The sequence below is a fragment of the Salmo trutta genome, chromosome 2, assembly GCF_901001165.1.
Source record: "Salmo trutta chromosome 2, fSalTru1.1, whole genome shotgun sequence".
In the NCBI taxonomy this organism is placed as follows: domain Eukaryota; kingdom Metazoa; phylum Chordata; class Actinopteri; order Salmoniformes; family Salmonidae; genus Salmo; species Salmo trutta.
In genome coordinates this window covers 21,792,078-21,806,649 of record NC_042958.1, presented here as the reverse complement: position 1 = coordinate 21,806,649, position 14,572 = coordinate 21,792,078, and the positions used below count along the sequence as shown (strand labels likewise).

General features: G+C 40.8%; 1 protein-coding gene across 3 annotated transcripts in view; it reads left to right on the top strand.

The window, feature by feature from the left end:
• The window catches only part of dpyda (dihydropyrimidine dehydrogenase a), a 216,110-nt gene that overhangs the window by 54,782 nt on the left and 146,756 nt on the right, over positions 1-14,572 (top strand). For all 3 annotated transcript variants that reach the window (XM_029698324.1, XM_029698334.1, XM_029698344.1), the window contains exons 4-5: positions 2,196-2,283; positions 8,804-8,965. In XM_029698324.1, the coding sequence (XP_029554184.1) occupies positions 2,196-2,283; positions 8,804-8,965 (250 nt within the window). The remainder of the gene's footprint in view (positions 1-2,195; positions 2,284-8,803; positions 8,966-14,572) is intronic.

Below are 14,572 nucleotides of genomic sequence, written 5' to 3'. Positions count from 1 at the left end.
ATATTTTACTTTGACTTTTTCTTGTTTTTTTTCTTTCACACCAACAATAATCTATCGGAGAGGCGAGACAGTCGACTGAAGGTGCCCTCCCTCCCACAGATTTTCATTTATGTATCTGTTAGATCTCATCTTTATTAATGCCTTGATGCAATTTCACCTGGAGTGAAAACACAAAAGCTATAATGTATATTTTTACAGGAAATGTATGCTATATTAATATTTGAGAGGGTTGCACATTCAAATAGGTCAGAAATGTGAGTATTATGTATTCTGCATTGTTTTGACGTGTGTGTGTGTGTGTGTGTGTGTGTGTGTATGTTTGCCGATGCCAAACCCACCACTGGTGTGCGTGACCAAAGATTTCTATTTTCATGTGATCTGACCATAGCACCGCCTGGAGTTTGATAAACGCCATTGGCACTTGGTTTGGAACCGGTGCTATGAAAATAGAGCTCTTTGGCGTTGAAAAACAGAAGCATATTCATAAAAGTACCTCATACCTAATTATGGTGGTCGGTCTTTGATGTTATGGGGCTATTTTGCTTCCACTGGTCCTGGGGCCCTTGTCAAGGTCAATGGCATCATGAACATTACCAAGTACCAGGACATTTTATCAAAAAACCTGGTTACCTCTGCCAGGAGAATGGCACTTGGCTGCAAGTGGCTCTTCCAGCAAGACAATAACCCCAAGATCCACAAAGAAATTGTTAATTGTCCACAAAATCTACATCCGGACTTGAACCCCATTGAAAACATGGTTTGAATTGAATCTGTATGGAGGAATGTGTTCTTCAATCTTCTAAAATCTAGAAAAGGCTCAGTGTCATTATCCTTGCAAGGGTAAGGTTCTGAAAACAGGGGTATCAATCATTTTTACCCCAATCTTTTCTTATTGAATTTTTTTACTTGTTAAACACAGTCTGTTTCTCTGAGTAATTGTATTGGTATAAATTAACACAATTCACACAAAATAATGCATACAATACAGCTCAGTATTTGTATTATTTATTTTATATGGTCTTTTTTGCTCATCTTTATCAAGGGTGCCAATAATTATGGACCCCACTGTATATATTTTTGTGTGGATGCGTGTGTGTGTGTGTGTGTGTGTGTGTGTGTGTGTGTGGCTCTTCCTCTCTCCGAGACCCCTCAGTAGCCCGTCCTCCAGTATTAATCATTGACCTTCAGATTACAACATGATTCAAGCTAATTTCTCCAGAGCCTTTCAGCTCTTTGCATTTCGTGTATGTATGTCCTTCCCTCTGCCCCATTCGGCCCCATTCATTGTGCTCCGTCTCCAGTTATTCTTTGGGCTGAGATACACTGCCGCAATTTCCATTATGCTATGGGCTAAAGCATCATTTATTGTCAAATGAAAAAAATGGGTCAACAGTGATGTCAGCTGATGATCAACCACCCAGTTTTAATAAAACATCTTGCTGTGGTGCGTCTGTGTGAGTGTATGTGTGCATTGCGTGTGTGTGTGCACGTTGCGAGTGTGCATGCACTGCGTGTGTGTGTGTGTTCAGGGCCGTGGCGGCCGTCTACCTGGCTACAGCCCCTCTATAATTGCCCTGCTGTCAGGGTGATAAGTGGTATTAATGGCGGACTGGTGCACTCTGCTCTGCACTGAGCTCAGGGAATTGCAAGTTGGGATTATTATAGGTGTCTAGCTGGAGTGGAGGGGGGGTTCTGTCTCTCTCCTCTCTCTCTTTTTCATCTCACTCTTTTTTCTCTTTTCTGACTTTCATTTTTCTTTTTTCTTTTTTTTCTTCCTATTTATTTTATTTTATATCTTTCTCTCACTGTTATTATTACAGTTTCAACCACTCTGTTTTCAACCTCTCTCTCTCTCTCTCTCTCTCTCTCTCTCTCTCTCTCTCTCTCCCTCTCTCTCTCTCTCTCTCTCTCTCTCTCTCTCTCTCTCTCTCTCTCTCTCTCTCTCTCTCTCTCTCTCTCTCTCTCTCTCTCTCTCACTCACTCACTCACTCACTCACTCACTCACTCACTCACTCACTCACTCACTCACTCACTCACTCACTCACTCACTCACTCACTCACTCACTCACTCACTCACTCACTCACTCACTCACTGTCTCCCTGCCTAAAAAAAACGGAAGACTCCCTTCATTATTTCATTACTCACACATTTAACAGCTCACTAACATCAACTTTTTTCTCATCCTGTTTTGTAGGTGCCTGAAATGTGCAGATGCCCCATGTCAGAAAAGTTGCCCTACCAACCTGGACATCAAGTCATTCATTACCAGTATTGCCAACAGGGTAAACGTTCACTTCCTTTCTATTCTAAATCACACAAATGTGTGGCTCAGTTGGTAGAGCATGGTGTTTGCAACGCCAGGGTTGTGGGTTCGATTCCCACGGGTGGCCAGTACGGGGGGATACAAAAAAAAATTATGAATTGAAATGTATGCATTCACTACTGTAAGTCGCTCTGGATAAGAGCGTCTGCTAAATGACAAATGAAAATGTAAATGTAAACAAATGATTAATATGAAAGCTTTGATATGCCAAATTGTTAATCAATTTATTAGTGTCTTATCATTACTATTTTTACTAAAACATCTGTAATATCACTTAGAAAATCTAAATATAACACAAAAGACTGTGATTGGTGTAGACATCAGGCTTGGTATTTGATTGGTTGAGAAATTGGCTTGGGATAATTAGATCCCCCAGCCCAGTAACAGACAGCTGTATTCAGAGAGAGAGAGCCCCAGACCTGAGCTCAGAGAGGAACAGCTCTAATTGATGTCTTCTGCCAGGGTAAAAGCAGTACATGGTATAAATATAGCCCTATATGTTGCCTCCATCCATATGATCAAGGACAGACACTCACACACACAGCCTCACACTGGCATGCTGAATTGCTATTTAATGATGCTCTGTAAACAAACCTGCATTATATATGCTGTGTCTGATAAGAATAGTTGTTTACAGTGAAGTTATAGGACGTTGTGAATGGGATAAACCTTATAAAACAGATAAAATCAGTCATTTCAGTGTCCTTGTAGATGAAAGTGGTGAAATAAACAGTTAGGCTACCTCAGTGTTGTTATAGAGGGAAACAAATATGAAAGGGTTTTTAATCTAGGACTCCTCCTGTCATTTCATGATCTAATGTATACCTTAGACTAGCTAATATTATATGTGTGGGCAACATTATTTGCATGGCATAATAGGTGCATAGTACTGTTTTTACATTTATGTTATTGTTTCTTGTTGGAAAACCCAAACGACCAGAGGGATTTGAACCAATATTGTCTCCTTGCCTCTAGCTACTTTTACTTCTATGACTGTTAATTTTCAATGGTAGGGAACTTTATAGGGATATTGAGGCTTTTACTTAAGCAGGAAACTCATTATCATTCAGATATGGCATATTTTTATTGATATAATATTTGACAAATAAAGGTGATTATTAGGTTTACACAGAGAAGGAAACTTAAATCTTGAATATTTACTGCAATACAACGGTGTCCTCGATTTTGATTGGCTCCACATTTCCCTAATAAAACAACTTCATAATGGAGTTATGCTCTCTTTAATGAAATTTATTGTAGGGTTTCCTATATTATCCTTGCCAGTGAAAATTAAATTAATGATAAAGTGTTATAGAACTGTTATGAGTTCTATCAAGTCTGTTGCCATTCTAAATGAGAATTATTCTTACATTTCTGTTATTTAGTTTTTAAAATACTATTATTCTTCAGTTTCTATATAAACTACAATATACAGTACCAGTCAAAAGTTTGGACACACCTACTCATTCAAGGGTTTTTCTTTATTTTTACTATTTTCTACCATGTAGAATAATAGTGAAGACATCAAAACTATTAAAAAGCACATATGGAATCATGTAGTAACCAAAAAAAGTGTTAAACAAGTCAAAATATATTTTAGATTTTAGATTCTTCAAAGAAGCCACCCTTTGCCTTGATGACAGCTTTGCACACTCTTGGCATTCTCTCAACCAGTTTCACCTGGAATGCATTTTTAACAGTCTTGAAGTAGTTCCCCCATATGCTGAGCACTTGTTTGCTGCTTTTCCGTCACTCTACTGTCCAACTCATCCCAAACCATCTCAATTGGGTTGAGGTCAGGTGACTGCAGAGGCCAGGTAATCTGACACAGCACTCCATCACTCTCCTTCTTGGTCAAATAGCCCTTACACAGCCTGGCGGTGTGTTGGGTCATTGTCTTGAAAAGCAAATGATAGTCCCACTAAACGCAAACCAGATGGGATGGTGTATCGCTGCAGAATGCTGTGATAGCCATGCTGGTTAAGTGTCTACTTACCACCACAAACCGAGGCTGGCACTAAGATTGCACTCAACGAGCTGTATAAGGCCATAAGCAAACAAGAAAATAAAAATACAAAGCTCTCCCTAACCCTCCATTTGGCAAATCTGACCATAATTCTATCCTCCTGATTCCTGCTTACAAGCAGAAACTAAAACAGAAATTACCAGTGACTCGCTCAATACGGAAGTGGTCAGATGACACGAACGCTACGCTACAGGACTGTTTTGCTTGCGCAGACCAGAATAATAGTTCCGGGATTCATCCAATGACATTGAGGAGTATACCACCTCAGTCACCGGTTTTATCAATGTGCATCGACGATGTCGTCTCCACAGTGACCGTACTTACATATCCCAACCAAAAGCCATGGATTACAGGCAACATCCGCACTGAGCTAAAGGCTAGAGCTTCCGCTTTCAAGGAACGGGACACTAATCCGGACGCTTATACGAACCATCAAACAAACAAAGCGTCAATACAGGACTAAGATTGAATCGTACTACACTGGCTCTGACGCTCATCGGATGTGGCAGGGCTTACAAATTATTACGGACTAGAAAGGGAAACCCAGCCGCAAGCTGCCCAGTGACGCGAGCCTACCAGACGACCTAAATGCCTTTTATGCTCGCTTCTAAGCAAGCAAAACTGAAGCATGCATGAGAGCACCAGCTGTTCCAGACGACTGTGTGATAACGCTCTCGGTAGCCGAAGTGAGCAAGACCTTTAAACAGGTCAACATTCACAAAGCCGCGGGGCCAGACGGATTACCAGGATGTGTTCTCAAAGCATACGCGGACCAACTGGCAAGTGTCTTCATTGACATTTACAACCTCTCCCTGACAGAGTCTGTAATACCTACATGTTTCAAGCAGACCACCATAGACCCTGTGCCCAAGGAAGCGAAGGTAACCTGCCTAAATGATTACCATGAAGTGCTTTGAAAGGCTGGTCATGGCTCACATCAACACCATCATCCCGAAAACCTAGACACACTCCAATTTGCATACCACCCCAACAGATCCAAAGATGACGCAATCACACTCCACACTACCCTTTCCCAGCTAGACAAAAGGAACACCTATGTGAGAATTATGCTAATTGACTACAGCTCAGTTTTCAATACCATAGTGCCCACAAAGCTCATCACTAAGGTAAGGACCCTGGGACTAAACACCTCCCTCTGCAACTGGGTCATGGACTACCTGATGGGCTGCCCCATAGGTGGTAAGGGTAGGCAACAACACATCTGCCAAGCTGATCCTCATCACGGGGGCCCCTCAGGGGTGCGTGCTTAGTCTCCTCCTGTACTCCCTGTTCACCCACGAATGCATGGCCAAGCACAACTCCAACACCATCATTAAGTTTGCTGAGGACACAACAGTGGTAAGCCTGATCACCGACAACGATGAGACAGCATATTGGGAGGAGGTCAGAGACCTGGCATTGTGGTGCCAGGACAACAACCTCTCTCTCAACGTGAGCAAGACAAAGGAGCTGATCGTGGACTACAGGAAAATTAGGGCCAAACATGCCCCCATTCACATCAACGGGGCTGTAGTGGAGCGGTTCGAGAGTTTCAAGCTCCTTTGTGTCCACATCACCAAAAACTATCATGGTCCAAACATACAAAGACAGTCGTGAAGAGAGCACGTCAACACCTTTTCCCCCTCAGGAGACTTAAAGATTTGGAATGGGTCCCCAGATCCTCAAAAAGTTATACAGCTGCACCATCGAGAGCACCTTGACCGGTTGCATCACCGCCTGGTATGGCAAGTGCTCGGCATCTGACTGTAAGGTGCTCCATTTGGCAGTGCGTACGGCCCAGTACTTCACTGGGGCCAAGCTTCCTGCCATCCAGGACCTACAGTTGAAGTCGGAAGTTTACGTACACTTAGGTTGGGGTCATTAAAACTCGTTTTTCAACCACTTCACAAATTTCTTGTTAACAAACTATAGTTTTGAGAAGTCGGTTAGGATATCTACTTTGTGCATGACACAAGTAATTTTTCCAACAATTGTTTACAGACAGATTATTTCACTTCATTATTCACTGTATCACAATTCCAGTGGGTCAGAAGTTTACATACACTAAGTTGACTGTGCCTTTAAATAGCTTGGAAAATTACAGAAAATTATGTCATGGCTTTAGTAACTTCTGATAGGCTAATTGACATCATTTGAGTCAATTGTAGGTGTACCTGTGGTTGTATTTCAAGGCCTACCTTCAAACCCAGTGCCTCTTTGCTTGACATCATGGGAAAATCTGAAGAAATCAGCCAAGACCTCAGAAAAAAAAGTCTGGTTCATCCTTCGGAGCAATTTCCAAACGCCTGAAGGTACCACGTTCATCTGTACAAACAATAGTATGCAAGTATAAACACCATGGTACCACACAGCCATCATACCGCTCAGGAAGGAGACACGTTCTGTCTCCTAGAGATGAACGTACTTTGGTGCGAAAAGTGCGAATCAATCCCAGAACAACAGCAAAGCACCTTGTGAAGATGCTGGAGGAAACAGGTACAAAAGTACCTATATCCACAGTAAAACGAGTCCTATATTGACATAACCTGAAAGGCCGCTCAGAAAGGAAGAAGCCACTGCTCCAAAACCGCCATAAAAAAGCCAGACTACGGTTTGCAACTGCACACGGGGACAAAGATCGTACTTTTTGGAGAAATGTCCTCTGGTCTGATGAAACAAAAATAAAACTGTCAGGAGGAATGGGCCAAAATGTACCCAACTTATTGTGGGAAGCTTATGACCCACTGGGAATGCGATGAAAGAAATAAAAGCTGAAATAAATCATTCTCTCTACTATTATTCTGACATTTCACATTCTTAAAATAAAATGGTGATCCTAACTGACAGGTGTCATGGCTGTCAAAAGGAGAGGACCAAGGTGCAGCGTGTGTGTAGTTCCACATATTTATTTTCTCTGTGAAACTGTGCAATACATCAAATAACTGAATAGACAAAACAACAAACCGTGACGCAGAGGAGAAACAAACACTACTCAAAAATAATCACCCACAAAACCCAGGAAGAAAAACCCCTACTTAAGTATGATCTCCAATTAGAGACAACGAGGACCAGCTGCCTCTAATTGGAGATCATCCCAAACAAACCAACATAGAAATACAAAAACTAGAACCTAAGAACATAGAAATAGAACACATAGAATAAACCCCCGTCACACCCTGACCTACTCTACCATAGAAAATAACAGCTTACCATGGTCAGGACGTGAGAACAGGGAATTTTTACTAGGATTAAATGTCAGGAATTGTGAAAAATTGAGTTTAAATGTATTTGGCTGTATGTTTTGATCCTTCGATGTCAGCTCTTCCTATCATTGTGAAGGTGTATGTAAACTTCCGACTTCAACTGTATATACAAGGCGGTGTCAGAGACTCCAGTCACCCAAGTCATAGTCTGTTCTCTCTGCTACCGCACGGAAGGTTCAAAATGCTCCTTAACAGCTTCTACCCCCAAGCCATAAGACTGCTGAACAATTAATCAAATGTCCACCCGGACTATTTACATTGACACCACCCACCCTTTCTTTTTACACTGCTGCTTCTCGCTGTTTATTACCTATGCACAGTCACTTTACCCCTACCTACATGTACAAATTACCTCGACTAACCTGTACCCTTGCACATTGACTCGGTACCAGTACCCCCTGTATATAGCCCTGATGTTATGTAATTTTCTTGTTACTTTTTTCGTTGATATTTTCTTAACTTTATTTTTTTTCGAACTACATTGTTGGTTAAGGGCTTGTAAGTAAGCATTTCACGGTAAGGTCTACACCTGTTGTATTCGGCGCATGTGACAAATAAAATTTTATTTTATTTGAGAGTTGTACTGGTGTGTATTCTCTGAAATTAAGGCAAATCTAATGAAGTCTTTATTTCAATCCAGGTTTCTCTGAAAATGGAATATTAAGTTATTCATATCACCAGAGGGGTAGAGGGCGACCTGAATCAGTGATTTTGACCAGATAGACAGATCACCTGCAGAGATAGAGCACCTTATGTATTCACCTATGGTCATAACTGTTTATAACTATAATCAAAAGGACCTTAGATATATGCTTAGATCCAGTCAAAACAGTTCATAAAAGTCTGTCAGTACTATGAATACTTGGTAGAACTGTAATACAAAAACCAGATACCCTCTGAAAGTACACACAGTTGCTGTAGTACGTTTGTGTTATCCCCCTAAATTATTATACGGAAAATGTTATATAAATACCAAAATTACTATAATATCATACAATATTCTATATGTGCCACTTGTTTTTATATTTTGGGTGCTATACCATTGGTTTGAAGTGACAGAGGATTCGGTCAAGCTTTTTGAAGCAGCTGTTATTATCACATAAATATGACAAAATTAATATTTCCTTCCAAATCCTGAAAACTGCCTGTGTGTTCTGGGTGTGTGCCTGTGTGTTCTGTGTGTGTTCCAGAACTACTATGGGGCGGCGAAGTCGATCTTGTCAGACAACCCCCTAGGCCTGACTTGTGGCATGGTGTGCCCGACCTCTGACCTCTGTGTGGGCGGCTGTAACCTCTACGCCTCTGAGGAAGGACCAATCAACATCGGAGGGCTGCAGCAGTTCGCCACTGAGGTATGAGTGTTGTAGTCCTCTTTAACCAGTTCTGTAGTCCTAATCAGACTCACTTGGACACATAACTTGAGCTGCTTGATTCACCTCGATACACACTGACAGGTATTCTGGACATTATGAGATACGAATGCGTTATATGTTAGAAATGAGGCATACATAACATATTTTTTTCACTTATGTGAAAGGATATACTTTTTCACATCATTTTAATTGGTCAATGTCTTTGCCAGAATGAAACAAGGTTGAGCTCAAGCCACCCCCTCACACACATCCAGTTTGAGAAGTCTGACAAGCTGCTACCTGTACAGTTAGTAGTGATGGTCTTTTTATACATTTTAGAAGGAGTGCCGAGGATAAGCAGTGTACACTATATGTAGAGACACATTAGGTGTATGGGTGGATGGATAGGGTGTTGGGCTGCAGGACTGTGTTAGGGTGAAGCCATTGAGTAGGTGTATTTCTGACTGGGTATCAAAACCAGCCAGCTGTTGGTAGTTAGCAGTGAGTACCTTTAACAATGTGATTGTTACAGATACACGGTCTGGTTATAATTGATGTTTTAACATTTCTGCTGTAACGTTGTGTGTACGTTTACATCTATTTCACATGTAAATGTGTACATAGAATATATACAGCAACAACATTATCTTACCACATGTTGCAACATTGTTATACCTCTATGCAGTCTTAGGCATGTGTTTTTAGGTTTTTAACATACACATTATCCTGGATCTTCAGAACAGCTCAAGCAATTACCATATTACTTACTCACTACTGCACTGTTATCCACTGATATTGTATTTGTATATGTCATTATGTTAAACTGCTGCTTCTCTGTACTACCCAGCTCTTTATTCTGTACTGTACTGTACTATACTGCTCTTTACTCTGTACTCTACTGTACTACACTGCTCTTTACTCTGTACTCTACTGTACTACACTGCTCTGTACTCTACTGTACTACACTGCTCTTTACTTTGCACTCTACTGTACTACACTGCTCTTTACTTTGCACTCTACTGTACTACCCTGCTCTTTACTCTGTACTCTACTGTACTACACTGCTCTTTACTCTGTACTCTACTGTACTACACTGCTCTGTACTCTACTATACTACACTGCTCTTTACTTTGCACTCTACTGTACTACCCTGCTCTTTACTCCATGCTCTACTCTACTACACTGCCCTTTACTCTGTACTCTACTGTACTACACTGGTCTTTACTCTGCACTCTACTGTACTACACTGCTCTTTAAACTGTACTGTACTACACTGCTCTTTATTCTGTACTCTACTGCACTACACGACTCTTTACTTTGCACTCTACTGTACTACACTGCTCTTTACTCTGTACTCTACTGTACTACACTGCTCTTTACTTTGCACTCTACTGTACTACACTGCTCTTTAAACTGTACTGTACTACACTGCTCTTTACTCTGTACTCTACTGTACTACACTGCTCTTTACTCTGCACTCTACTGTACTAAACTGGTCTTTACTCTGCAATCTACTGTACTACACTGCTCTTTACTCTGTACTGTACTACACTGCTCTTTACTCTGTACTCTACTGTACTACACTGCTCTTTACTCTGCACTCTACTGTACTAAATTGGTCTTTACTGTGCACTCTACTGTACTACACTGCTCTTTACTCTGTACTGTACTACACTGCTCTTTACTCTGCACTCTACTGTAGTACCCTGCTCTTTACTCCATGCTCTACTGTACTACACTGCCCTTTACTCTGTACTCTACTGTACTATAATGCTCTTTACTCTGCACTCTACTGTACTAAACTGGTCTTTACTCTGCACTCTACTGTACTACACTGCTCTTTACTCTGTACTGTACTACACTGCTCTTTATTCTGTACTCTACTGCACTACACGGCTCTTTACTTTGCACTCTACTGTACTAAATTGGTCTTTACTGTGCACTCTACTGTACTACACTGCTCTTTACTCTGTACTGTACTACACTGCTCTTTACTCTGCACTCTACTGTACTACCCTGCTCTTTACTCCATGCTCTACTGTACTACACTGCCCTTTACTCTGTACTCTACTGTACTATAATGCTCTTTACTCTGCACTCTACTGTACTAAACTGGTCTTTACTCTGCACTCTACTGTACTACACTGCTCTTTACTCTGTACTGTACTACACTGCTCTTTATTCTGTACTCTACTGCACTACACGGCTCTTTACTTTGCACTCTACTGTACTACACTGCTCTTTACTCTGTACTCTACTGTACTACACTGCTCTTTACTTTGCACTCTACTGTACTACACTGCTCTTTACTCTGTACTCTACTGTACTACACTGCTCTTTACTCTGCACTCTACTGTACTAAACTGGTCTTTACTCTGCACTCTACTGTACTACACTGCTCTTTACTCTGTACTGTACTACACTGCTCTTTACTCTGTACTCTACTGTACTACACTGCTCTTTACTCTGCACTCTACCGTACTAAACTGGTCTTTACTCTGCACTCTACTGTACTACACTGCTCTTTACTCTGTACTGTACTACACTGCTCTTTATTCTGTACTCTACTGCACTACACGGCTCTTTACTTTGCACTCTACTGTACTACACTGCTCTTTACTCTGTACTGTACTGTACTACCCTGCTCTTTATTTTGTACTCTACTTTACTTCCCTGCTCTTTATTCTGTACGCTACCGTACTACCCTGCTCTTTACACTAGAGGTCGACCGATTAATCGGAATGGCCGATTTAATTAGGGCCGATTTCAAGTTTTCATAACAATCGGTAATCGTTATTTTTGGCCACCGATTTGCCGATTTTTAAAAACAATTATTTTATTTATTTTTTATAATATTTTTTAACTAGGCAAGTCAGTTAAAAACACATTCTTATTTTCAATGACGGCCTAGGAACGGTGGGTTAACTGCCTTGTTCAGGGGCAGAACGACAGATTTTTACCTTGTCAGCTTGGGGATTAGTCTTGCAACCTTACGGTTAACTAGTCCAATGCTCTAACCACCTGCTTTACATTGCACTCCACGAGGAGCCTGCCTGTTACGCGAATGCAGTAAGAAGCCAAGGTAAGTTGCTAGCTAGCATTAAACTTATCTTATAAAAAACAATCAATCAATCAATCATAATCACTAGTTAACTACACACGGTTGATGATATTTCTAGTTTATCTAGCCTGTCTTGCGTTGCATATAATCGATGCGGTGTGCATTCGTGATAAAGGACTGTCGTTGCTCCAATGTGTACCTAACCATAAACGTCAATGTCTTTCTTAAAATCAATACACAAGTATATATTTTTAAACCTGCATATTTAGTTAATATTGCTTCCTAACATGAATTTATTTTAACTAGGGAAAATGTGTCACCTCTGCAACAGAGTCAGGGTATATGCAGCAGTTTGGGCCGCCTGGCTCGTTGCGAACTGTGTGAATACTATTTCTTCCTAACAAAGACAGCCAACTTCTCCAAACGGGGCATGATTTAACAAAAGCGCATTTGCGAAAAAAGCACAATCGTTTCACAACTGTACCTAACCATAAACATCAATGCCTTTCTTAAAAGCAATACACAGAAGTATACATTTTTAAACCTGCATATTTAGCTAAAAGAAATCCAGGTTAGCAGGCAATATTAACCAGGTGAAATTGTGTCAGTTCTCTTGCGTTCATTGCACGCAGAGTCAGGGTATATGCAACAGTTTGGGCCGCCTGGCTCGTTGCAAACTAATTTGCCAGAATTTTACGTAATTATGATATAACATTGACGGTTGTGCAATGTAACAGGAATATTTAGACTTAGGGATGCCACCCGTTAGATAAAATACGGAACGGTTCCGTATTTCATTGAAAAAATAAACGTTTTGTTTTCGAGATTATAGTTTCCGGATTCGACCATATTAATGACCTAAGGCTCGTATTTCTGTGTGTTTATTATATTATAATTAAGTCTACGATTTGATATTTGATAGAGCAGTCTGACTGAGCGGTGGTAGGCACCAGCAGGCTCGTAAGCATTCATTCAAACAGCACTTTCGTGCGTTTTGCCAGCAGCCCTTTGCCATTCTTCAAGCATTTCGCTGTATTATGACTTCAAGCCTATCAACTCCCAAGATTAGGCTGGTGTAACCGATGTTAAATGGCTAGCCAGTTAGCCGGGTGCGCGCTAATAGCGTTTCAAACGTCACTCGCTCTGAGACTTGGAGTAGTTGTTCCCCTTGCTCTGCATGGGTAACGCTGCTTCGAGGGTGGCTGTTGTCGTTGTGTTCCTGGTTCGAGCCCAGGTAGGAGCGAGTAGAGGGACAGAAGCTATACTGTTACACTGGCAATACTAAAGTGCCTATAAGAACATCCAATAGTCAAAGGTATATGAAATACAAATCGTATAGAGAGAAATAGTCCTATTATTCCTATTATAACTTCAACCTAAAACTTCTTACCTGGGAATATTGAAGGCTCATGTTAAAAGGAACCACCAGCTTTCATATGTTCTCATGTTCTGAGCAAGGAACTTAAACGTTAGCTTTTTTACATGGCACATGTAGTGTAGTACAGTAGAGTACAGCGTACTTTTACTTTCTTTTCCAACACCTTGTTTTTGCATTATTTAAACCAATTGAATATGTTTCATTGTTTATTTGAGGCTAAATTGATAGTATTTATGTATTATATTAAGTTAAAATAAGTGTTCATTCAGTATTGTTGTAATTGTCATTATTACAAACAAATAAAAAAATTGGCCGATTAATCGGCACCGGCCTTTTCGGCCCTCCAATAATCGGCATCGGTATCGGGGTTGAAAAATCATAATCGGTCGACCTCTACTTTACACTGTACTGTACTACACTGCTCTTTACTCTGTACTCTACTGTACTACCCTGCTATTTACGCTGAACTCAACTGTACTACACTGCTCTTTACTCTGCACTCTACTGTACTACCCTGGTCTTTACTCTGTACTGCACTGCTCTTTACTCTGCACTCTACTACCTTGCTCTTTACTCTGTACTCTACTGTACTACACTGCTCTTTACTCTGTACTGTACTGTACTACCTTGCTCTTTACTCTATACTCTACTGTACTACCCTGCTATTTACTTTGTACTCTACTGTACTACCCTGCTCTTTACTCTGTACTGTCCTACACTGCTCTTTACTCTGTGCTGTACTGTACTAAACTGCTCTTTACTCAGCCCTTAACTTTACTATCCTGCTCATTACTCTGCACTCTACTGTACTACCCTGCTCTTTACTCTGTACTGTACTACACTGCTCTTTACTCTGTACTGTACTGTACTACACTGCTCTTTACTCTTCTTTCTACTGTACTACACTGCTCTTTACTCTGCAGTCTACTGTACTACACTATTCTTTACTCTGTACTCTACTGTTCTACACTGCTCTTTACTCCGTACTCTACTGTACTACACTGCTCTTTACTCTGTACTCTACTGTACTACACTGCTCTTTACTCCGTACTCTACTGTACCACCCTGCCCTTTACTCTGTACTGTACTACACTGCTCTTTACTCTGCACTCTACTGTACTACACTGCTCTTTACTCCATACTCTACTGTACTAAAGTGCTCTTTACT